Source organism: Cricetulus griseus, chromosome 8, assembly GCF_003668045.3.
Source record: "Cricetulus griseus strain 17A/GY chromosome 8, alternate assembly CriGri-PICRH-1.0, whole genome shotgun sequence".
Lineage (NCBI taxonomy): Eukaryota > Metazoa > Chordata > Mammalia > Rodentia > Cricetidae > Cricetulus > Cricetulus griseus.
Window position 1 is genome coordinate 88,099,177 of NC_048601.1, and position 26,858 is coordinate 88,126,034.

Genomic DNA, 26,858 nt, shown 5'->3' on the forward strand with positions numbered 1-26,858 from the left:
ACCTCAAGGTAAACCCAGCCACACTGACTCTCCTAGAAGAGAAGGTAGGTGGTACTCTTGAACAAATTGGTACAGGAGACCACTTCCTGAACATAACACCAGTAGCATAGACATTGAGGTCAACAATTGATAAATGGGACCTCCTGAAACTGAGAAGCTTCAGTAAGGCAAAGAACACAGTCAGCAAGACAAAACGGCAGCCCACAGAATGGGAAAAGATCTTCACCAACCCCACATCTGACAGAGGGCTGATTTCCAAAATATACAATGAACTCTAGAAGCTAGTCTCCAAAACACCAAACAAACAGTGCAATTAAAAAGTGGAGTGCAGAACTAAATAGAGAATTCTCAACAGAGAAATCTAAAATGAATGAAAGACACATAAGAAAGTGTTCAACATCCTTAGTCATCAGGGAAATGCAACTCAAGACAACTCTGAGATACCATCTTACGCCTGTCAGAATGGCTAAAATCAAAAACACCAATGACAGTCTATGCTTGAGAGGATGTGGAGAAAGAGGAACACTCCTCCATTGCTGATGGGAGTGCAAACTTGTACAACCACTTTGTAAATCAGTATGGCAGTTTTTCAGGAAAATGGGAATCAGTCTACCTCAAGATCCAGCAATACTTCTCTTGGGCATATACTCAAAGAATGCACATTAATACAATAAGGACATATGTTCAACCATGTTCATAGCAGCATTATTTGTAATAGCCAGAACCTGGAAGCAACCTAGATGCCTCTCAACTGAAGAACGGATGGAGAAAATGTGGTACATTTACACAATGGAGTACTACTCAGTGGAAAAAACAATGGAGTCTTGAAAAATCACAGGCAAATGGATGGAACTAGAAGAAACCATCTTGAGTGAGGTAACCTAGTCACAAAAAGACTAACATGGTATGTACTCATTTATATATGGTTTTTAGACATAGAGCAAGGGATTACCAGCCTACAATCCACACCACCAGAGAAGTTAGGAAACAAGGAGGATCCCAAGAAAAGACTGCTTAGTCTCTCAAAGAGGGGGAGAGGGACAAGAGCCCCTGAGCAAATTGGGAGCATGGGGCGGGGGTGGTGAGGAAGGAGGAGGGAAGGGAAGGGGGAGGAGAACAAGAGGACTGAGGCAGGGGAGGAATAGAGGAGGGCAGGAAAGGAGATGCCTTGATAGAGGGAGACAGTACAGGTTTGGAGAGAGGTCTGGCACAGGGGAAATGTTAGGAAATCCACAGGGATGACCCCAACTAAGAATCTAGGCAGTGGTGGAGAAGATGCTTTTGATACCCTTCCCCTACAATGAGATTGATGACCTTGATTACCATTCCTAGAGCCTTCATCCAGTAGCTGATCAAAGAAGAAACAGGTACCCACAGCTAAACACTGAACCATACTCCTGGAATCCAGTTGCAAAGAGGGTTAGGGTTAGATTTCTCCTTAAAACTTCTACATGATGGAGGGGGGATGAGCAAAGTAGCCAAGACCGTGTTGGAGAATCCCACAGAAACAGTTGACCTGACCTAGTGAGAGCACAGAGACCCTAGTTGTAAAGCTGGAAAACCAGCTTTGGACCGAACCAAGCCCTCTGAATGTGGGTGTCAGCTAGGAGACCAAGACAGTCTATGGGACCTCTAACAGTGGAGCCAGTGTCTATCCCTAGAGCACAATGGACTTTGTGAGCCCATTCCCTATGGAGGAATACTATTGTAGCCCAGATACAGCAAAGATACATATCCCCCAAATGATAGGACACACATTGACTGTCCCCTTAATACATTTCATCTTGTTGACAATAGAGAGATATGCCAACATAGCTTTGATTTGCAGTTTTCTGATAATTAGCGAAGGTGGGTGTTTTTTGTGTGTTTATAATCATTCATATGTTGTTTTTAGAGAAACATTTCTTTTAGTGCTTTGCTCATTTTAAAGATAAGGTTGTTTCCTTACTGTTGAGTCTCTTCTATATTTTGTATATTAATTATCAGATGCTTGGTAACATCTTGCAAACATCTTCTCCTCTCTAAGAGAGTTGTTGTTGCCCTCTTATTTTTTTCTGTGCAAACCTTTTTCAAAAGCTAGATACAATCAAATTTGTCTTTTCCTGCTGTTGTTTTCTGAGCTTTTGGAGTCAAATCAACCAATCATTGCCTGTACAATTGGGGTATCACACTTCCTCCTATGCTTTCTTCTAATAATTGTACAGCTTCAGGTCATACATTCCAGCCTTCTGTTCTTTCTGAGTTGATCCTCCCCAGGAATGTGAGGTAAGGGCCCAGTTTCATTCTTTTGCATGTGACCATTCCGTTCTCCCAGAATTCTTTAGTAAATAAGCTGTTCTTTTCCCAGTGTGAGTTTTGGCACAATGGTCAGAAGCCAATTCACCATGAAAGTGTGGGTGTACACAGCACAGACTGTCATTCCTCCTGACAACACTTGGGGGGAGGTACATTGCAAGTTTGGTTAATGTCATGTTTCTCTAAGGAAATTAAGTTTCACTGAGTATTGAACTTGTCCAGTATTCCTTCATTCTCAGATTTTTAAGAAAGCACTAAAAAACTTGTGTTTAGTTTTTGTTTTATTTGTTTTGTTTTAGTTGGCTCCTGGTACGTTTTTTCCCAATATTACTAACTGGTAGAATTAAATTTGGACACAAATTCCTTGATCAAAATGTTAATAAGAAATATGAATTACCCCTGAATGATTAGGTCATACTATTTTAAAATAGGTTTTTTTTTTTAAGTCAAGAAAAAGAGTGATGTGGAGGGAGGCAGGAGAGAGGGAAACAATGGCATCTGGATGCTCTGAGCCTGTCTCCCCACCCTCACTAATGGACCCCCTACATTTAATAAGTCCATTTGCATCCCAAAAGAACTAAAGAGGAAACATCCTTTGGGTTTCATCCCAGGATGGTTTCTAACATACTGAATGAAGTTTTATTTCTGACTCATTGGGAAAACTGAGTCACAAATACCACTTTACCACTTAACCTTTCATTGAAGGTCTCCTAGCCAAGACCAGGTCGAATCCAAAGCAGCTTGGAGTGGGGGATCAGATGAGCTCATGGTCCAGAGCAGAATGGCTGCAGATGCTCAAGAAAGAAAGACTTTGACAGCTGGGACCTTCGTGACTTAAAAGACAAACAAAATTCCTGGCTAATCAGGAACCAAGGAGATGCCTAAATAGACAACAACATGCTTTGGCTAGTCCCTAGACCTCCCAATCTTGTCCCATCTGTGAGTAAGTAGAGACCAGTAATGATGTTCCAGAAACACAAATGTGCCTGATGCTGACAGTCTGCCATCATCACTGGCCTATCCAGCCACCAGAGGCCACATCAAGACCTTGAGATTCAGCAGCTGCCCCAGCTTTGGTGAATGTGCAACTTTTGGGCACAAGCAATGGGAATAGATCAAAAGGTGGTTAAACCAGGTTACTAGCTCTTCTGCCTCCCTTACAGCATAACCTGTTGTTGTGAGGTAGACAGAGCTTGTAAAATCAGCACACTGTATTTCAACCTCAAGTCTTCCAGTGGGTACACCTTGACCATACCCCTTCGCTTATTTTTGACTCAAGTTTCATCATCTACAAAATGGGGATAATCATATCTGCTTCCCCAGGGTTACTGTGAAGGCTAGACAGCTGTGTGTATGGAAGACACTAGTGCAATTTCTTACATACACAAATGGCTATAAAGTCCTTCACTGCAGAATGAAAAGAAATTAACAACAACAAAAAAATAATCCCCAGCCCCTTAGCCAATTTTCTCCACCATGGCTGTCTTCTCTGCCATCAGTGAGCATACATCAAACTCAGGGATGTGAGTTTCACCCCCTCCCCATTTTACTCAGGCCATAATCTGCCATAATACCATTTCTTTTAACTTTAAGGAATCTCTCCCTCCTTTCATGAACCACGTTCACTTCCGAGAAATCTTTAATGAAAGCACTGGATAGAGTGGTCCTAAATGCTCTTCCAAGCAATTGCTTCCACCGCAGACTCCTGGCACAGCATTCTATTTACTTAGCTCTAGTTGCATAGAGTAATTCTAAGCACACACCCCTTGCTCTCTGAGAGCGCGTGCTTACTGATATTCATTCATGCATATGAACTCCTGCATCTTTAGAGAGTAAAAGCTGGGACTTTCTTTCATTTCTTGATAGAAAAAGAATCCCATGAAAAAGATTGCCCTTAAAACCTTCACCTTAGGGAGGAGGGATGAGCAAAGGAGGCAAGACAGTGCTGGAGAAACCCACAGAAACAGTTGACCTAACCTAGTGAGGGCACAGAGACCCTAGTTGTAAAGCTGGGAAACCAGCATTGGACCAAACCAAGCCCTCTGAATGTGGGTGTCAGCTAGGAGGCCTGGGCAGTCTATGGGACATCTGACAGTGGAGCCAGGGTTTATCCCTAGGGCACAAATGGAGTTTGTGAGCCCATTCCCTATGGAGGAATACTATTGCAGCCCAGATATACGAAAGAGGGACTAGGCCCTCCCCCAAAGGATGTGATAGACTTTGATGATACCCTGTGGAAGGCCTCACTATCCTTGGGGAGTGGGTGGGGGGTGGGTTGGGGGGTCGTTTGGAGGCATGGGAGGGAGAGGGAACTGGGATTGGTATGTAAAATAAGATTGTTTCTAAAATTAAAAAAAACCCTCCACATTAATAGAATTCTTAATAATAGCTACATGTAGGGAAAATACTAACAAAATCATACACATACCCAAATACCTAATCTGTTATGCCTCACTTCACTCCAACTAATTAAAATGGCAGGCTCACCTTTATTTCCTACTCATAGACATGTCTCTCAAGAAGAGATAGGAAATTTGGGACCAGAAAAATAAAGAAAGTTTGGGTCTACAGTATGGCTCAGAAGATAAAGGCACTTGCTGTGCAAGCTGAGTCACTTGAGTCCAGTCCCTGGAAGCTACATAAAGATGGAAGGGAAGAAAGGCCACCTCCACAAAGGTCTTCTTTGACCTCAGATGAGTGCAATGGCACATGCAACCCCCTACACACACACACACACACACACACACACACACACACACACACACACACTTTAAAAAATAGGTAAATAAAGGTGTCAAACATTTCAAATAGAAGTATAAAAAGATTCTGGGCACTTCAAGTTGTTTCTAGAGGAAACTGTTTTTCCCAGAAGAAAGTAGCAGACAAGCTTGTCTACCCTGTGGCCTACAGGCCACATGAACCCAGGATAACTTTGAATGTGGCCCAACACAAAACTGTAGACTTTTAAACATTATGAAGCATTATTTGAGGGAGAATTTTTCTTTTTTTCTTTTTTTGGTAACTCAAGCAGGCAGTGAGCTTTGTAGGTGGTGTGGTACGATGTCAGAGGGCTGGGCATGCCTGGTACTATAGCCATGCTGAAGAACACTGTGCTGTGTGCAATGGGCCCATCAACAAGGCGAAGTTTAGAAGGGAAGCAGCCAGCAGAGCAGCCCTCCTGACACCCAGCTCTGCAGAGGGGGGATATCCTTCAACTTAGGACTTGCTCTTGACTGGTGTCAAATGTCTTTCTGCAGCTTTTGTGAGGTTCAGTGGGAACTCTTACATGTGTTGCAAACATCCTCTCCATGGACAAGTGGCAGGGTGTCTGGATGTCCTGGTAACCATGTTACCCTCCTAATGGTAATAACATTCTTTATTGCCAGGAGTGAAAAATCATAAGCCCCTGTATTGGTTACTTCCCTGATTGTTGTGACCAAGTACTTGACAAAAAGCAACGTAGGAAGAAAGGTTTTATTTGGATTCATGGTTTCAGAGAATAGTTTCCATCATGGTGTGGAAGGTATGTCAGAGTTCATTCATATCAGAAGACCAGGAAGCAGAGAAGGGAGAATTCTTTTTCCCTCTTTGTCATGTCCTTTGGTCTCTGAAAGATATACCCAGAGGTGTGTCTTATAGATGATTTCAAACCCAGTTAAGTTGACAATGGGGAATGGCTAACGGAGTCCTCATTATCTAGATGTGGTCATACTCATCCTGGCTAACAAGTGTCAGGTGACCACTTTGCAAAACAGTGTGCATGTGACTTTTGTTTTGTTTTTGTTTTTGGAGACAGAGTTTCTCTGTTTATCAGCTCTGGCTATCCTGGAATTCACTCTGTAGACCAGGCTGGCCTCGAATTCACAGAGATCTGCCTGCCTCTGCCTCTGCCTCCTGAATGCTGGCATTGAAGGTGTGCATCACCTCTGCCCAGCTTGCATATGTCTTTTAGTGACTCTGGTCTCCCCTATTTCCTAAAGAAGTACCCACTACTAACCCAGGCTTAGAAATAAAGTCCCTCTGATATGATGGTACCTGGGATGAGAGGCAGTCATACCCTAAGAGAAACACAGGAGAGATCACCTAGCTTCCTGACCCATGGGAATCACAGCAGCTCTGGACCACCTGCCTCCTTTACATAATACATAAATGAATTTCCACCTTGTCCAAGCTGTTTCCTTTGAGTTTTCTTTGACAGCAGGATGCAATCCTAGCATAATAGATGAACGTTGGTGAGATATCAGGTTAACCCCCCAAAACTTATTGATTTCCCTGGGGTCTCTACAGGCTCTTGTTTATACATTTTGCTTTGAATGAAGAGCTAACGTGTACATTACTTCTGGAGTGGCCAACCACTGCCGAAAATGAAGTTGTAAAATAAACCCCATTTCTAAACTGAGAGGGCCCTGGACACACACATGATATATAAGCCCTTTGCTTGGAGGTAGCAGGCGGCTAGGTGGAGAGCAGTCTTCCCAGCATGCCACATCTGGGCAAACTCCAAGAGCCAATCCCTCTTTCATTTTGTCAAAGGAGTAGAAAATGACTCGTCTCCAGCATGGGCTTAAGTGTCTCCTGATTTATTTACTTACCTGCATTCAATTAGAAAAGTGCTCATGTTTGCTATTTATTTATAGATGTCATTTGGGTTGTGCCGGCTCTTTACTATATGTTGCTCACTTCCTCTGAACAGAGAGGAGTGTTTACAAAGCTCTTCCCCATAATTAGTGTCACTCATTGGAACAAGGAGTCTCTGTTTCATACCGGCCACAGCTGTCATCCTCCCTCCAGAAGGAATTGCCCTGATGGAACACTTCAGCCACCCATTTCTTCAGAAAGTAACATAAAAGCTGTTCTTGCAGTGGCCAGGTTCTCGGAAGCCACACCAGGGATCCCACTGGGTGACAGCCCATGGTCCAAGAGAACCCCTCTATTACACTTCCAATAAGTATGCCTTTCTTTTCAATAGTGCGGTGGCATAAAAATGAGGCAGGCAGTCATTTTGGGTTAACTTGATCCTCTCAGGAGGTGGCAGATCTTGGATGACAGATTAATTGGTGGCTGTTGGTGTGGGTATCCCATCCATGCGAGTGCCAGTGAGCGTATCTGAGTGGTGGAAGCTGAGGGATTTCAGAGTATTCTTATGAGTATATATTTCATTAAGATTCCAATAAAAGGATTGTGCCTATTTGAGAAAAGCAAGATGTTCTATTGCTGTTTAATTTTTCTGCAGGACACTACTCTATTATCATGAATTGCTTGAAGAAAAGAGTGGGAGAGTAATACTTTTTCCTCCAAATATGAAGTGTTATTGAAACTTCAAGACACTTTTTACAAATAACTACCCTGGCCCTCTTAATTGCTATGAGACCTTCTGATGTAATAGTCACAGGGCAAGTAGACTTTGTCCCATGCTATGCCAAGTGCCAGAAGCAAGCAAAAGAGCTGAGGGTGAAGGAACAGGCTAGACTCTTTCTATGACATTAGACAATGTGCTAAATAGTGTCACCCCAAGCGGACAGAATCATCCGAACTCTGCCTTCCCACCATCAATGTGCTATGTGGACTATAGACACTTCCTTCTCTTGTTGAAAATCCAAGCAGTCTGTACCCAGCTGAGCTATAATGACAGATGAAAGATTCTTGGATGAACTCCTGTAGTCCTAAAGATGCCTCTTATGTACAGAAGACATCACCAAGTCTGTAGGCAGAGTGTTTGTCAGGACAGCCCATCAGCTCTGTCCTGTCAGCTGCTCCCAAAAAACTACACAGAGACCTTTTGTTAATGATAAATGCTCAGTTGATAGCTTAGGCTTGTTACTAACTAGCTCTTACATTTTAAATTAACCCATATTTATTAATTTAGGTGTTGCCACATGGATCTGGCTTGTCACCTCATTTTCTACAAGTCCTGCTTTCTCCACATCTTGTTCATGATCCTGAGACTCCGCCCTTCTTCTTCCCAGCATCCTCCTAGTCTGGGTCTCCCACCCAATCTCTTCCTGCCCAGCTGTAGGTCAGTCAGCTCTTTATTAACCAATGAGAGTAATACATAGTTATAGTGTACAAAGATTGCTCTATAGCACATCAGGGCTTTCAGAGTTAGTTTTTCTCATTGACACAGACTAGAGTCACCTAGGAAGAGGAAACCTCAACTGAAGAATTGTATCCTTCAGACTGGACTGTAGGCATGTCTGTGGGACATTTTCTTGGTTGTTGATTGGTGTGGAAGGGCCCAGACCATTGTGGGTGGTGGCATTCCTGAACAAATCATCCTCAATTGTATAGAAAACAATATAAGCAAGCCATGGAAGCAAATTAGAGATCGGCATTCCTCGATACTTCCTGCCTTGAATTCCCTCAGTGATAGACTGTGATGTGGGAGTGTGTGATGAAATAAAACAGAAAAGTCAATACAATACTTGCTTAAGGAAAAATTGAGTATTAGTGATGTCCTGGAGTTCTGATGATCTGCTGAACTCATGCTGTTATCTAGGACCAGGAGTCATTCCACCCTTTGTGACAGCAGGCATGCATTCTTAGGCTGGACAACACTTTGGGGGTCAAAAATGGTTCCAGTTGTCAGGTTCTGACATGGTCTTCTAGTGCATCTCTCCTGTCTACAGGCTAAATTCTTTCCCAGAAGTCCACAGTCAACCTGTCACATGCTCATCCCAAACAAATGTCTGGGAAACAAAGATTTCAACTTTTCAATGTCCTAAGTTTGACATGAACAAAGAAAAATTGACTAGGAAATAGCCAGTGACCTAACCAACAAAATCTACTGCAGGGAAGCCCCTGCAATGCAGTGAGGATGAAGGCATTAACTAGAGAGGAGCCTTCCTCCTCCTCTAACTCTGGATTTGTAAGCATAGTTTTCACTCTTTGGGAGCCTATTCTGTAGCCTACAATCAGAGATCTCTATGATTACATACTAACCAAATCCTTCATCTGTCTCAGGATATGGTCCCAACACCTTTCACTTATTATCTCTAGAACTCTTATCTATAATTCTCTTTGTCATGACATTTGGATACTTTCAGTTTTTCAGACATATCCCATGCCCCGAGTTTGTACATTATCCCCTCACTGAAACACTAGCCCACATGTGTGCAACACACATCTTTGATTTTGAGTTCTCAGTAAAGAGAATGCAACTCAATTTCTCTGGGAAGCTGTATTAGCTACTTTTCCTGTTGCTGTGAGAAATACCCAGACAAAATCAAATTAAGGAAAGAAGGGTTTATTTGGCTCGCGGTTGAAGGAATATGGTCTCATGGTGCGTCATATAGAAGGCGTGGTAGCAGGAACTTAAAGCATATCATCACATTGTATCTTTGGTCAGGCAGCACAGAACAGTGAATATTAGAGCCCAGCCCCCCTCTTCTGTACAGGATCCTAGCCTAGGGAAATGCGTGAACACAGTGGGTGAGTTTTCCCACTTCGTTTAACCTAATCGAGATCATTGTTTGTAGGCATCCACAGAGAATCACCCGTGCCCTAGATTATTCTAGATCTGTCAAGTTTATGATCAATTATGAAGAATGTCACTCTTGAGGTTGTGTAGGTTATCAAGCCACCTTGAAGGGAGCCAACCCAAAGATAAACTTATACAGCATATCTGAACAAAAGGACAAAAATAAGCCAGGTCTTAAACACTGACAAGTGATGAACACACAAGCTTGCTCCTTTTCAAGTTATAGATCTGATACTGCCAGAGACTAGGCACGTCAGTCATTCCCAGCTGATGGTTTCCAGTTGTAGATATCCGAACTATCTTAGGAAATACACTCCTGTGGTGACTGTAAAAATGAAAGGAACTAAGCAAGTGAAGTGGACCCAGAGCAGAAGAAGCCCTGGTCACGAGGTATAGATCATCATTAATGAGGAGACTCTTCCAGGACAACGATAAAGTTGTCCTCCATGTCACTCAGGCTGGTGCTCATAGCTATGGAGAATAAATTCCCAAAAGGAAGAGACCTCATTTGAATGAAAACTCCTTCATTTCTATCATCATCCAGCCCAATGCCAAAGACTCCATGGCGAATAATCAGAATAGTATTGCTATTATCATATTGCAAACACAGTAATTCTATACCTATCATATGGCACCAGAGCAGTACCCCCAAATTACTATTGTTTATTAAAAAAATAGTTTTAGGTGAACTAAAATCAGACACCTTAAAAGTGGAGACCAGAACTACTTGCACATGGTCTCTATGAGTGGTCCAATTATCTAAACTGTTTGATTTATTTGGAGGATGTTAATTTACATTGGTTCCTTTCACTCATCACTACCCATTTATTACCAAGCTTTATGACTGCGAACTACACATTTCTCCCTAGCATATGGGCCACATAACTTTCTTGGATAACTAATTAACAAGGATTTTCCCCCTAAACTGTAATTATAACAAAATATGGTACATTTAGCTTAATTTTCTATGTAATGCTTGAAGGTGCATAGGAAATGCAGCTCTGTGGCCCAGAGAAGGGGAAAGCTGCCATGTATACACTCGTTCTCCAGAGAAGGTCTGGGAAGCAGATGTTCTGAGAAGCAAGGGCGAGGGGAGGCTCATGCAAAAGTCTCTATGAAATGATATCGATGATTAAAGGCCAGGATGTAGTTCATGTTCATTAATAGATGGAAGGAATAGGAGCGGGAACTCACAGAGTTATCAAAGAACATAAAAGACTCTGCTCTTGGCATGGCAACCTGCTGTCCTCTGGCTCCTTGGCCATCTTTCTTTCTCCTTTGTGTAGTCTAGCAGGTGACAGGCAGGTGATGGGCAAGCCTCTGAACATGAGTAGGAACTATCTCATGGGAGTAGAAAACAGTAAGGACAGCTTTGAAAAGGCTAGTGTGCACAACTGTTTGGATGCATGCGATTGTTTGTGCTGAGTAGTTTCATGAAGTTATACGCAAGAAAGTAGAGACTCCAAAAATCATGTGTTGCACATCAAAACTCCAAAACGCCTTCTCCTCTCATGCATTCTTTTAGTTCTTGTCGTCTGGCATCCCAGCCACTGATCACAGTTTTGTGTGTGCGTTCAAAAACTAAAATTTTAAGTTTTTAGAGCTCGTTAATTTTAGCAGAGATGTGTACAATCCGCCTTGGAATACATTTTCCTTCTATCATCGCATGGAAGTGCTTTATGGGAGTCAAGGTGCAGCTCAGCGGTAGAGCACTTGCTTAGCATGAGCAATGGCCATGCTTCTACCCCTAGCGCCACGGATAAAGGACAATGGAAAACTGTGAGAACATGATGTGAATGGTGCCCAGAAAAGTTCAGCACCCCAGGTAGTTTTGGGCACTCTTTCATGCCATGGCTTTTGTAAAGCTCAACACAAACAGGTTGGAGCTAAGACAGGGAATGTCTACCAGGCATAGTGGCACACAGCTATGATCACAGCACTTCAGATGCTGAGGCAGGAGGATTGCAATTTCAGCTAGGACCATTATGCCATATAAAATAAGGCAGTCTGAGATATGTGTTACCTGAACTTTAATGAATATAAAATGTATATGTTATGAAAGAAGGGGACTGCAGAAGGGAGGAGGAGGCGTAAGGGAAGCAGGAGCCAGGGAGGGTAACAGAATATATTGGACATGAAAGCAGGGGTCTACTAGAAGGAAAGAGGGGGCAAGGGGAGGCATTGATGAGAAAGTAACAATTTTAATACATTCGTATAAATATGTCTTGGTGAAACCCATCACTTTGTATACCATCAGAAAACATGAATTAAAAGAAAAGAAAGAGCCAGGTGGTGCATGCCTTTAATCCCAGCACTCAAGAAGAAGAGGCAGGCAGATGTCTCTGAGTTCAAGGCCAGCCTGGTCTACAAAGTGAGTTCCAGGACAGACAAGGCTACACAGAGAAACTATCTCAAATAACCAAAAGGGGGAGGGAGGGAGGGAGGGAGGGAGGGAGGGAGGGAGGAAGGAAGGAAGGAAGGAAAGAAAAAGTATTATGTCACCAACTGGGAAATCCCACATTAAAGTTTGCTTCAGGATGCTGTACATGAGCATACAGTGTTAGCAGGTATCTAGTCTCCATTTCTCCAGCTTCCTTTTGTAGTCTGCCTTCATCCTGAAACTCCTCACAATGCCCTCTGCTTCTTGCCCCTGAAGCTCAGAGCTCTTAGGGTCATAAAACAAATATCCTGTTTCCATTCTTATGCTCTCATACCTGGCAGTCTCTTCCATGATCAAAGAGATGAATTTATATCCAGAAACCAGCAAGAGTTTTTTCATCTTGTCTGTTACTGGATTCATACAAAGCACTGGGATTATAGGTGTGTGGTACCATACCCAGCTCTCTCTGTCTCTCTGTCTCTCTCTCTCTCCATCTCTCTATCAAAGTTTAAAGGAGGTGAAAAGTCTACCTCTCCCACGATCTGATAAAATGGAGGAAGAAAGACTTCCCCCAAAATGTAAAGGACTATAAACCAAAAGGAAAATCAAAAAGATGTGTTGAGAAGGAGACAGCAACACTTCCATGCCTCAGTTGTTTGTCCCCAATGGGTGACCTCTCATCTCTCAGATGCTCCATGGAATGGGGCACTTTGGAGGGGAAGAGATGAGTGAATAAGGAACCCTTTGTAAGTAGACACAGATACATATATGGATATATGCTCATACAGAGAGAGCTCAGTCCACTCCTTAGGGTAGGCTTTCCCATTTGGGATCTAAAAGATAAAACTAGCACACAGACTACAAAAGATAAGCGATAGATTAACACCTCTGTAGAGAAAATGTTTTCCCTTGTCTTTCTATTGCTCTTTCTCACCCAGTTTATCACTTCGAAGGTCTTGATTAGAACCAACAGCAAATAAGCCAAACTATTTACCTGTAAATAAAATAAGAATTTTTATTTTCACAATGGGCATCATGCCAGCCACCTTCTCCCAGAGCCTGTATACTAGAACAAAATTCACAGTACTCTCTCTAGTGTTTAATATACATTCCGTTGGGAAAATACTTAAATTATATTAATCTGATCAAATGGATGAAGAAGAGACAAATGCAAGGATCAAAACGAAGAGGAAAAGTGACTTGTCCCATGCCCTAGCCATACAGCACCTCCCCATGCCCTCTATCAGAACTAAGGTCCCTGGTTAGGCAGAAGATCATCTATTCTGGCATGAATTGAGAAAATAATTGGCACTTGGCTGCCTATAGGTCAACTCCCTCTCTTGGATCATGGGATACAGGGGCTCTGAGAGGACAAAAAAAATTAGAAACTCATTCTACAGGCTCTGGCACCAAATATCAACACCACACTTTTCATTCTCTTCTTCCTCTTTTCTGACATCAATTTAAAAGGGTGGGGTGGGGTGCTTGGGACAGGAGGCTACTAAAACCCATCATATTTCAATTGTGCCTTATAATGTATTGCTAATTTGACTTGCAAATAAGAGAAGCTAAGAATAAAAGTGTGCTCCATCTGCCCCATTTTCTTCAGAGGTGAAGTAAATCAAGAAGCAGAAACTGGAAATAGACAAAGGTACATTTTTCTATTTCAACATCCTTAGGTCAAAAAACTATCCAAAGACCCCAGAGAGAACTCAGAAAACAATAAAATCACAGAAAAAAATGAACCCTTCCTCCCTGGTCATCTGTGGTTGCTATGTAGAAGATGGCACCCACCTGGGGTAGTGAAGAGGCAGTAACTTCAGACACTTGAGTCGCAGAGCTGATGATGAAACCAAGAGGCCAATGCCACCATGCCACCAGTGAGCCTGCAGCTGGCAACATTTGTCTGTGGAATTCAGTTTTCTTACCACATGTCTTTCCTCAGCACTATTACTATCATTTAAGAAATAAGGACAAGAACTGAGCCAAAGTCAGGTTGGGTCTGCCATAAATAACTTCATGTTCAAGGCAATTTATGCAGCAGCCTGGTGAGCCAGCCAAGAGGCTGGCACACACGCCACTGTGCGCATGGTCCAGTGGGGAACGTTCTGCACAAAGAATGTGGTCGTTGGCACAGGTTTGTTTTTTACCTGGACCAGCTTGAATCACTGTCTCCTTGCCAGGAAACCTAGTGTACCATTGGGAGTCCTTTAAGAGAAAAGCCATATATTTCATGTGACTTGTGAATGGAAAGATGGATGCTGTCAGCAAGCGGTTTTGCCTCCAGATTGGGCTTAAGACTAGCGTAATGGGAATTTAGATTATACAGAAAGACCTTTTTCATGGACCTCATTTAGTAATAGCTAACAATAACGATAGCTTCCAGTATTGTATGCCTATAATGGGCCAAGAAGGATGCTGGCTTGCATTTATAGCCCACAGATACAGTGGTCCCTCAGCATCCAGGAGGATTAGTTCCAGGATCCCCTCAGATAATAAACCCTAAAGTGCACAGGTCCCTCATATAAAATGACATAATATTAGCGTATAACACATGACATCCCCCTATGTACTTTGAGTTTTCTTTAGATTATTGATTGATAATAGCCAGCTCAAGGCAAACTCTCTTAAATACTGCACTAAATAGTTTAAGGAATGACTAAAAAAAATAATAATACATCCATGTCCACTCCAGATGCAATTTTCCACAAATATTTTTTATTTGTTGTTGATCTTGCAGATTCAAAGCTAGCAGAAAAGAAAGGGATGGTTTCAGTACCATCATGCAATAGGGTGTATGAGTGTATGTGTGTGAGAGAGAGAAGGGGGAGACAGATAGAGGAAAGAAAATGAGAGCATGAGGGCATGAGAGAAAGAGAGATCACTTTATGAACAAGGAGAGCTGATGTTCAGAGAAAACATCTGGCTTGTCTGAATCTAGGGCTGCACTGGCAATGAACTAGATCAGTGTGGTTCTCAACCTTCCTAATGCTGTGACCCTTTCATACAGTTCTTCATGTTGTGGTGACCCCAACCATAAAATCATTTTCTTTGCTATTTCATAACTATAATTTCCTATTGTTATGAATCATAATGTAAGTATCTGTGTTTTCTGGTGGTATTAGGTGACCCCTGTGAAAAGGGTCATTCAAGCCCCAAAGGGGTCTCAACTCACAGGTTGAGACCCACTGAGCTAGCAACTCAGTTGTCTGCAACGTAGACCCCATGTCCCTCTGCCTCAGTCACACTATCTACAGCTATGTCCCTCGCCTGCCCTGCGCCACGAGAGGCTGCATGGATAGCTGGCAATCCTACCCAGACCAAACCTTGAACCTGACCAGTGCTTGAATAGATACCAAGGAGTCCTAACTTGTGAGTCAGTCCTTCCCCAAACTAGGGCAGCATTTCCTTCTGCACAGGACATTGTCTTCACACCACCTTCCTAGCCAGAGCCCCCCTACTCAGAGCACTGGATCCAAGATGAGCTTTCAAGCCAGGTGGGCAGCTTGGGACAGAACATTCCCTCACGGATCCCAATCCTCCCGAGCTCGGGATGGAGGGATCTGCTAACAAGTGGTTTGAATTATAGGGAATTTGAATGTGTTCCCTCGTCTTGGACAGAGCTGATGCAATTATGAAATAACCCCATTTTTTAAAGTGTGTTGTCCATATGCCATTACAGCTGAGTCTTTTCATGAACAACAGACGTCTGGCCATTTCATGCAGAGTCACACCCCACATGCAAAGTGGACATACATAATAAGGGACAGGACTCTGAAGTGCATTGGAAGCTATTGCATGGAAGTGTCAAGCTTGAAACCTGGACTGGCCAGAGGATGGATGGAGCAGATTGGCGTTATCCAGAAAAGACACAACAGCTGTTTAATGATTGGATAAGAATTAGAAAAAAAATCTCACAATTTGCCAAGATGGACCAAATGTTGTGACATACTGAATGCTGACAAGGCAAGCTCTGATTGGTGTTTCCACTACCAACTCACTCCATTTTGTTAAAGGGAAAACTTTTGTGGTGTAAGAATTTTCTATCCTCGGGCTCAATGTAAACACTTCCTTCCATCTTCCTTTCTAATTGGAATTAAATCAAAGGCCTATGAGCTGTGCAGAAGAGGGCTAACCACTTTGCAAATCAGTTCATAAATACATCTGCTCCAGCCTTGAAATGCGAAATGGATGGAACAGTATGGCAAATATCCCAATAAAAGAACTGTAATTGAAGGGCCAAAACTGCACACAATGCCTTGAAAACTATTTTCTTTTTTCAAATTAAAATTGCATGTTTGCACATTCTGAGTCCATTTGGTTGTTTGACTATTTTTATGGTGTCATGAGGCTCCAAGGCCATGATGCACAAGCTTCGCTAGAATGAGCTCAGAGAAATAAGCCACAGATATCCACAGAGGCCCTTAATATTCCTCTGCCTGTCTTCCTTGGCTCTCACACCTACGCTCACCGAGCTTCCCCAGTCCCTCTCCCCCACCAGGGAATCCAGGGGTAACTTGTTTCTAAAATGGGAAATACGTGAATGTCCTTGGACAGTTCCCCTTTTATCTCTCCTTCAAGGTCTATCCTGGGGAATGTAATATAATCATTTTTTCCCTTTTATATGAACTAAACTTTTAATCTCCAAGCCCTATCACTCATAGCCATTGGGCAGCGACACCCCCAGGTCCTGGCTTGTGGCAGCCCATTGTAATGGGATACTTTCCCTAGATCCCGTTTTCTCCGGCTGCTGGACAATGGGCCTCAGCTGTTCACCATCTTTGAGAACTGCTTCAGTTTGTAGAAGGTGCCTGGCCAAAGTCATGTGTACCTCTAGCAGCCTGATTAACGCAGGGTAGGGACCTGGCGATCTCACCACTGCCCTGACACCCAAACTCAGCACAGCTCTCGGGGATTCGCTCAGGTTTTCTCATGGGATCTGTTAAGGCCTTTGTGGAGATAGCACTATGGTCTAGATATGCACTCCCGCCCCCCCCCCCCCAGTTCCTATGTTGAAATCCTAATCCCTAAAGTGATGGTTTTAGGGGCTGGCCTTCGGAAGCCCATGGGTCTTGAAATTCTCAGCTTCCAGAACTGTTAAGAAATACATGTTGTTTATAAGTTACCCAGTATAAGGCATTTTGTTACAGCAGCCCAGGCAGTTTGAGAAATCTGGGCTCTGTCTCCACTCATTCTGTGTTCTGTCACCTTCTTCTGTGAGTGTCCTTCCCAAGAGCTTTCTTTCCTGTGTGGCTTCCATCTCAGAATCTGCTTCTTGGAACCTGGCCTGTGCCATGCGCTCAGCCCTCTAGTGCCCCCTTCTGGTCATATCAGGTCTGGTCTGCATCTGACCAGAGCTTAACCAGAGACCCAGTCTGCTGCTACAGGGCTGGGCTTCCTGCCTGAACCAACACGCTAGAATAATCTACACCACCACAACCACCCTGGTGAGGACAAGCCCCAGCCTGCTCAGTGGTGTTGAGCATGTTACCTATGCACAAGGTCCTGGCTGCTGGCCAAGGACATGGTGGAGCTCTGCTCTAGCCTCTCTGCACTAAGCAGCATCAGTTTCAAGCTCCTTTCCTGGGCTGACTATGCGCCAGACTAGGCCATGCTGCTACTACCTTTTGCCTTTGAAGAGAGTACCTCAATCTCTCATTGGGTTGAAAAGCACATCTCTCCATCAAAACCAACTCAAAGTCCACTTCCTGAATACAATTTTCCCATCCTGACTCTTTATTCTCAAAAAGGGACAAATGAACAGTCTGTTGAGTGTGACTTCAGCCCTCGTAACTTGCAGAGCAGAGCACTGACTAGACAATCAGTGGGTAAGGGCTCATTGCTATGGTGATAGGTGGGTCTTCCATGCATAAGGCATATTCTTGGGGACAAACCAATGTGAAATAGCAAAGAGCTGTGGGGCACATCAGGCACTGTGCTAATTATGGCAGGGATATGAGACAAAAGAAGATACAAACCCTTTCCAAAATGGCCCACAAAATCCCAGCCATTAGAGATGTTTTATGTGGGAGATGAAGACAAGACATCCACAAGGAATACAGTATCTACCAGGAAGCAGGTGTCCTGAGCAACCCAAGTGTATATCTCCCCTTGAATAGTCAACACAACAATCTGACCGAGAAGAAAACAAAATAGCTGTAGAGTAGGCATGAATAGCTGCTATGGTACAGTATAGAGTTTTGTCCTGGATTCACTCACTGGATACAACTGACAGAGGGAAATATAATCTTCCTAATAATAACAGGGATAAATATGAAATAATAAAATCTCCAAAATTTAAAGAAAAATCAACAGCATAGGAAAAGTATTTTATGAGGAAATTTAGCATCCAAGCAGAACAAGACCCACCTCTGATGACAGACACATGTATAAAAATCCCAAGTGAATCCTTTAAAGAGTGCACATAGTTAGTGACAAGCTAGAACGCAAGTTAAGATTAGAGTTTTAATTAATGGCAGAGTCAAAATTAAGAGTAGTAGTCTGCTATTAAGAATAAAAAGGTAACAACTAACCTGCAAAGCTGACAAGATTGTCAGCCATGTTAAAATAAGTGCAGTGTTCAAGTCAAAAGCCATAAGAGGCTCTCTGTATTGGCAAGGCTAGATTTATGGGTCCATGTGTCAAAATGGCTATCCCATTTTAAGAGGAACATTAGCATCCATCAATAGGAGATTGGTTAAATAAATTACAGTAATCCACACAATGGAAACCAGGCAGCTATTAAAATGATGATGTGTAGCTGCTTTTATTGACATGGAGAGATGTCTATGACAAGTTAGTTAATGAGGAAAGCAAGTAGGTTCCTGAGTGGCTTGTATAATCCGATCCAGGTAATACAAAGTCATGGATCCATATGTTTTAATGTTTCTAAAATGCTTAAATCAGTACTAGAGATGGCTCAATCAGTAAGGTGTTTGAGGACCTGGATTCAATACCTGGAGTCCACCTGATGAAAGATCTTGCTCCTGCAGACTGTCTTCTGACTTCCATGTGCATGCCAGAGCACCGTGTGAGCACACACAGTGCTCACAGTCACACAGTCAATTAAAAAAAAAAGCAAATGAAGGAAATTATAATGATTATTGCCAAGCTAAAATCGTAGGACACAGAGATAGGTCGGATGACATAGAAGGATTCAGTAGGAGGTGGAGGTGTGGAGAGAAAGGAAAGGGGAATGTCTACATGGTTGTCCGTGCTTAGCAACATCCAAGCTTCCCCTCCACCTAGCCAGGAAGGGGAAAGCTAAGTCACTTTTGCCAGGCATATGTGCAGCCATTACAAACCAGTCATCAGCCTCCATGATTGGAATGCAGAAGCTTAGCCTTGGGAGGTTAGACATCCTCATCACGGTTGGGGGCAGGCATGCTCTTGTCTGGAGTTCTGGAGGAGAACCTCCTCACTGTGGGCATTCCTTGGCTTTCACCACACTGCTCTTTGATAGCAGCACGTTTCTAGTCTCTATCTCAGTCTTCACACGGCCTTTGCCCGTGTCTGACCCACTCTCCCTCTACCTGCATCCTATAAGAGTGCTCGTTCAAAAGACGTAGGTTTGAATAATTCAGGACAATATCTTCTCAAGATCCTTAATTACAAAAAAAAAATGACTTTTTCCCAAACAAAGTTCCATTGCAGGTCCTGGGTGTGCAAACCTTTAGGGGGCACATAGTACATCATTGCACCCACTATAAGTGGCTGAGGTGACAGTGCGGTAGACATGAAGTATCGTCTTCCTAGATGTCTGTGTAATGAGTGGGAACAAGAGAAGTCAGGCAGAGAACCATGGGACATGTCCAGATCAAGATCTAACTAATTGCTTGTATCAGTAGTTCCCACTAGACAATGCATTAACAGTAGGATTGTTACCTCTGGCTTCATAAAAATGAGACACTGGATTATAAATTAATACTTGTTGCTATGGTAGAGACAGAATCTCACTATGTAGCCCCAGCTGTCCTGGAACTCAGAGTATAATATAGGCAGACTTTCAACTCATGATCCTCCTCAGCCTCCTGAGTGCTTGTATTACAGATATGAGCACTTAGCCTGGCTTTAAATGATACCTTTTATGTAAAAAGTAAACACACACACACACACACACACACACACAAACCAAGCACAGGTGTATGTACCTACCACATAGATGGATAGACAGTGTATTTATGGCGTTATGTTTTTATGGAGTAGAGATGTAATTACGAGGAGAAAAACAATAAGGCTCACTTAAAGAATAATAATAAAAAAGCTGAGGAACAGTGAAGTAGCCCAGAACCCCCCACAACAGCAAGAACCCTGTGTAGTCAGCACAAGGTAGGCAAAGGGTTCAGCAAGTGCTGATTCAGTAATTAAGTAAATGGCTGAAATTTCAGGGAGACGGACTGGGCCCTTTGCCAAGTAAGCACTAGGTCAGCCTGCAACGAAGTGAGCAGCCCATCTTCCAGCACTCAGGCAGAAGCAGAGACGAGAAGTTTCCCCAGGAGTATGCCAGGACTTGTGCAGAAGTATTTGTTCTGTTCTATCAGTGCATGACACACAAATGTCACTGTACCATGAACATTCCTGGACATCGGTCTAGCTGCTTTGTTGTTTAGACGACCCAATCCAACCATTTGCAACTCTGAATGTCTCTCAGCAATCACTCTAGACTTTCTACTACTATGGGTTGGAAAATAGCTCAGTCAGGCAGTAAAGTGCTTATCATGCCAGCACTCTTTAAAAACCAAACAGTTTCTTTCTCTAGGGCGGTCACACAGGCAGTGGCTGTGTGAAGCCGGGCTCAGGCAACATATACTACAAATTTAGTGGCTTCACACAGAAGTTGGCTGGAGCTTGGGCCTCAGAAGCCTATAGTCTGCAGGGGTTAAAGCTGGTGGTTTCCACAGAAGCACTGGCTATCATATTTGTCACACCAACTAAACTGACCTCCAGTGTGACAGCAAATGACTATGCTTGGAAGAACAAAGTTCTAGAGCTGCAGAAATTTTTCCAGAAGGCTGACTGTGTGTCCACCCACCTGAAACAAAGCCTTCCTGACCAAATACTTTACCGGACCACCATGACACTGACTGTGGGAGGGACCATCTACTGCCTGGTTGCCCTCTACATGGCTTCCCAGCCCACAAATAAATGAATTAGCCTGTGAAACAAACAAACAAACAAACAGACAGACAGGCTTGTGACACAAGTTTAAAATCCCAGTGCTAGGGAGGCAGAGACAGGGGGATCCCTAGAACTCCATGGCCAGCCAGCCTAGCCTACTTAGCAAGTTCCAATCCAAGTGACAGACCTTATCGCAAAAGAAAGGGGGGGCGCCTACAGTACCTGAAGAACCACACACACAGAGGGGGGGGTTATTGCTGTCCTGTCAACCCATCCTTAGCTGGGGATTGTCATATCATACATAGTGCCTGTTTTGTTTGTTTATTTTTGCTCTTTTGCCTGCACTATCTTGTTTGAAAGGAGGCTAGGAGTACTAAAAATTAAGTGAGTTATCAAACACTGTGAGTCTTGGGTAATTCCTACTTTACTTTCAGTCTGTTGTCAACAGTATTTCTAGTCTGGTCCAGTTACAAAGCTTGATGAGGTTTAATAACATTAGAGATCAACGGTCCCACTGGAAAAACAAATTAAACATGCAAAACAGGGGCAAAAATTAAGCCTCGTGTTTACATAGGAGATGGTTTAACCTTCTCCTCAATTGCATAGGAACTGGGTAAAATGGCAAGATAATTGATCAAAGGGCTATAAATCTGAATCACTTAAAGTAGCTGGTGTTTCATCAACAATGTGTGATGCCAAGGAAACCTTCACAACAGGAAATATCAGACTCAAGCAAGAGGCTGACTGTGATAAGTCTACCTTTTGCATTTAACACAATGATTTACAGATGTCCTCAGAAACCTGTGAGCAAGCGAGGCCATCATGGGCCACACTCACTCTTCAGTGGCCCTAACTTCACAGGTACTCGAGGGAGGTCCCACAGCACTGCTCTGCTGTGGCCCAGTCAGGGGACATGGCAGGAAATGTGTTTCATGATATTATATCCTGAAGACACAACAACTCAACAAAGCCATCATTTATACTGTGTGGCTCACACAGTATAGAGCCACAGGGAAGCACTGGCCTGACAAATTGTGAGCCCTATTCTGAAGATACGTCAGGAGAATTTATGCCGCCCTCTCCTGTTAGCACCGTGCGGTGCCAAGAGTAGAAATGGCCACATGAGGGAGGGGGTAGAGGGGCTGAAATTCTATCATTGGCAAAGAGGCCACCTTTCATGGCTCTGACTGTATATGAAACATCTTACTCTAGGGAACCTTTTTCAGAGAGAGACAGAGACAGAGAGTCAGGGCAAGGGGCAGCGTTAAACAAGTTGGCAACAAGTCAAAATTGCCGCGGTTCCGATTTTTATGAATGTTTGACATTGAATCTGGGTCTGTTTTCTCGGTGCAGGATCTTTGGGCAGGGAGCCAGCCCCAGAGGAACAGATTTAATCCAAAGACTCTGCTCCCAGTGCCATTCCACACGGGCTGGAAGGCACTGCATTGTGAGGGTGAACTCGGGAAACTTGTAGAAATGCAATCACCAGCAGATCCCCTAGTGTGTGGCCCAGCACCAACACAATTATAACCTGATCTACAGTAAGGAAGAGACAATAATGCAGGGACAGGTGGCTTCAGCCAACAGATATGGAAGTTGTTATTGTTCCGTGAGATGAGAATGGTCACTCCTTTTTAGAGAGAAGTTGCCTGGTATGTTGACTCCAAATAATGGCTCAGAGAGCTGCAGGAATCACTGTTTCCCCCGAGTGGTGACTGTCACAGGTAGGTCACCACTGCTCACAGATGCCTGTCACTCACAATAGCTGAAGAACAAGGAGGACACATCTCTAAGTTCAAGTGCAAGTCATATTATGGCTTTACCAGAAATGTATTTGCATATAGTTATCCTGGAATATTATCACAAGATATTTAAGAGTGTCGTCTGCCCCCAATATCCTAAAAGGTGTTTTCTTTTATTTTTTCAAAGGATGGCATATCACAGCTGAATCATACCAGGAGCTTGTGAAAATTTCCAATGCCTAACCCCTTCCTAAACACATCAGCCCAACCCCTGAAGCAATGAGCATTCAGGACACTCCCCCTAGATGCTTAATTTTGAGACAATATTGAGAACAACTCCCCCAAAGTAAAGTGCCTCCTAACGGTGAGAGCTGGATCCACCTCAGCTTGGAAGTGTCTCTGCAGATAGTAAGTACTTGGCAAATACCACTCTTCTGTTATTGCTGATTAGGCTGAACACTCAAAAGGCTTTTGACAGCCAGGCAATCCTAATGGAAAAGAGGAGAAACAAATGAAAATTTGGCCACGCCTTAAAAATACACAGCGTTTACTCATTGACTCATACATGTCCTTTAAAAGCTGTTTTCTTGTCAAGGATATTCGAAACTCTTTGAGAGTGAGATCTGTCTGCCCCTCACCCAAAAAAAACGACAAATGAAATGTACTTGAACCCCTTTTGTGTTTGGGAGTGCCTTGATTGCTCTGTGGCTCTCAGTTCTTTCCTGTAGTCAACCACAGGCAGGATGTACAAAGAGAAAAGTTTATCAGTTGGATTTTACTAAAAGAAAGGCTGAGGCAAGGGAGCCTTCACACCAAGATGAAGTAGCTATGGAAAGCTACCACCCACACAACGTGTCTTCCTCCCTTATAGTCCTCAGGGCTCACTGGATGCAGGAGATGTCTCGCTGGTTTTCAGGGAACCCTAAAAGCAGACAGAGGACAGTCCACAGGTGGGAAGAGTGCCACAGATGTTGAAACAGTATGCCTCCAAACACGAACATCTACTTTGATATTTTGATCTCTCAGGGATTATGAGAACAGATGATACTCTTAATACAGGATCTAAACAAAACCAAACTTTCTCTTTTAAGGGAAATGCAATATAAACCCATATATGTCCAAACTGGTTCTCAAAGAACACTCTTATCTGCCCAAGTACGACTCACAAACAATTTTCATACCTCTGATTGCATTTTCTTTCTCAGGAGGAGGTGTGAAAACTATTTCACTGAAATTTTGAGAACTCTGTTTACAGATGTTAAAAGTATTGGAAAAATACTTGCACCAAGCCCTTTCAGCAGGGTGTGTGGTCACAGTGACGAGAAAAATGGAAGAAGGAATGAAAAGCTCCCGGGGGATCCAATTGCAAGGGCAACAGAAATGTCAGATCATGGCAGACCTGGGAAGAGTCGAGACAAACAAGAGATGCCGGTGATAAATGCTGTCCAAACACAGGCTGCAGTGATACAAAAATTACATGCTAGCAAACTTTCAGTTCTCGTCATCATTTGTTACCAAAACCCACTGTGTCCAGGGAGCCCTACTGGCATGCAGGTAAACATTGGGTCTAGATAGTTCAGTCCCCTTTTCTTCAAAGCAGCCCATTGTGTTTCACTGCAGTGTATAAATCAGGTCATCACGTTGTTCTGAGGTACGTGACAAAATGCAGATTCTTGGATTTGAAATATTTCTTGGAGCCAAAATTTATAACTCTTGAGTAAGGCTAATGCATAGCATACTTGGAAGAAATAAGCATAGCTTGCCTGGCTATGTGTCCACTCTGTGTTTTAGAATCAAAGCCAGATACAATTGGCTGAGTACAGTGCCTGTGTGTTCGTCTGTTTCTACCTACCTGGGACTTTACTTAATTGCACGGAGACATAAAGGGGTGTGGATGAAAAGTTTATAGTGCACACATGAAGAAGCATGTGGGATGGAGATGGACAGAGACGTTTACAGTCCACACTAATGAGAGTTTATGAACTGAAGAAAGGTGAATCTTATATCTCATATCATCAGAAGCCTTTGGAATGGTTTGGCTAATATTTTAATAGCTCTCTGGCTACTGTGTAGAGAAAGGATTATAAGGGAACAACAGAAGCAAATATATTAGTCAGGAAGGTCACTGTAGTTGTTAAGACTAAAGAAAATGATGACATGTCTGACAGAGATAGTATTAGAAATGGAAGAAATGGACATTTTAGGTATGCGTTCAGATCAGAGGTTTACTGATTTGTCGTGAAAGAATAAACAAAAGGGAAAAGCAATCTAGTTCTAGTCTTCCTCCAGCAATTAGTGGATGGCAGAGCTGCTTAGAGGTGGAATGACTGGGGATAGGGAGACAAGTTGTAGAGAAGCATAGCAGCCTCTCTGTCTGTTGATGGCAATCAAGTTCCCTATCAGACTTGTGTGGAGATAAAGACAGACAATCAGGTAAGAAGAATCAGAAATACCAGCACACGATCCACAGAGCAGGAAACCCAGATTTGGAAAGCTTGGATCAGTCATACTGAAGGCCTTAAGGTTTATGAGAACATCCAAGGGGGAAAAAAAGTTGCTTGAGAATAAAAGATGAACCAGGAATTTGCTCCAGAAACCGTCAATATTTACTCACTTTTTAGGAAGAAGGAGCCAGCTGAGGGATGAGAAGAAACAATCTGTGTGGGCAGAGGAGAATCAAGAGTATGGGGCTGTATTAAGGTGGTAATGACTTTTCTGTTGCTGTGATAAAATGCCATGGCCAAGACAAAATATAGAAGGAAGAATTTACTATGGTTCATGGCACCTGAGGGATGAGAGTCTACCGTGGCGGGGAAGCATGATAGCGCATGGCAGTCATGGTGGCAGGGACAGGGAGCTGAGTGCTCCCATCTCCAAGCAGGAAGCAGAGAGAGTGACCTGGAAATGGCACAAGGCTCTCCATCTCAGTGACATAGTTCCTCCAGCAAGGCTATACTAACTAAACTTATCCAAAGAGAGCCACCAGCTGGGGACCAAGTGTTCAAATACATGAAAAAAGGAGGACATTTTTCACTCAAATCACTATTGGTTCCATGGAAGTCCAGTTGGGGATTTAAGTTTTAAGGCATGTCAGAATGAGGATATATCATAAAAAGCCAGACCACTGAAATGGATAGCCTGGAGGGAATGGTAACATTGACTCAAAAAGTCCCAGGAGTGGGTCAGAAACTCAAGTGAGATGACTTTGGCAGAGAGTGTGAGGAAAATGCCCTGTCAGTGAGCTGTAGACAATGTTTTAAGAAGTTCTGCTGTGTACAGAAGAGAAATGGGGCAGACTCTGGAATGAATGGGGTTAAGTACAGACTTGTGTTTTGTTTTTTTAGACAGGAGATAGCACTGTGTTTAACAGCTGTATTAATTGGCTTTACCCAGAATCACAATTTCCCCTCATAGAATTCCTTTCTCAAGCCACGTGCTTGAGGAGTGTTAATGTAATACCTTTGGTCTAAAGAGCACTCAGAGTATGTAATATCTGCCTTATAAATGCACCTTGGGGCTCACTGGTGATTAAAACATACTCCCCTTCCCCCAACTTTCACAAATAAATAGACTAGTAGACAGATTTATCCAGTATGTAGGGGTTCTGTCAAAACAGAATGGAATCTAACTTACACCCCTTTCACTAAAGAATTGTCTGACAATCAAAATGAGGTTAGAACCTACTAACAACTAACTCCCACATATTTTGAGCTGTGATCTGTCCCAATTTTTGTCTAAATGAAGAGGAATGGTTTTAACTGTAACATAGTAAAACTATATATATATATATATATATATATATAGTATTTATAATATCTAGTCTACCTGTATTTGACAAATTTGGAGT

General features: G+C 43.0%; 1 protein-coding gene across 1 annotated transcript in view; it reads left to right on the top strand.

Annotated features, from left to right (window-relative positions):
- Window positions 1-21,300, top strand: part of LOC100763871 (cytochrome c oxidase subunit 7A-related protein, mitochondrial-like) — a 47,532-nt gene extending 26,232 nt beyond the window's left edge. Inside the window, exon 2 of the mRNA XM_035449055.1 lies at window positions 20,911-21,300. Coding sequence (XP_035304946.1) covers window positions 20,911-21,300 — 390 coding nt within the window. The remainder of the gene's footprint in view (window positions 1-20,910) is intronic.
- Window positions 21,301-26,858: the final 5,558 nt, after the last annotated feature.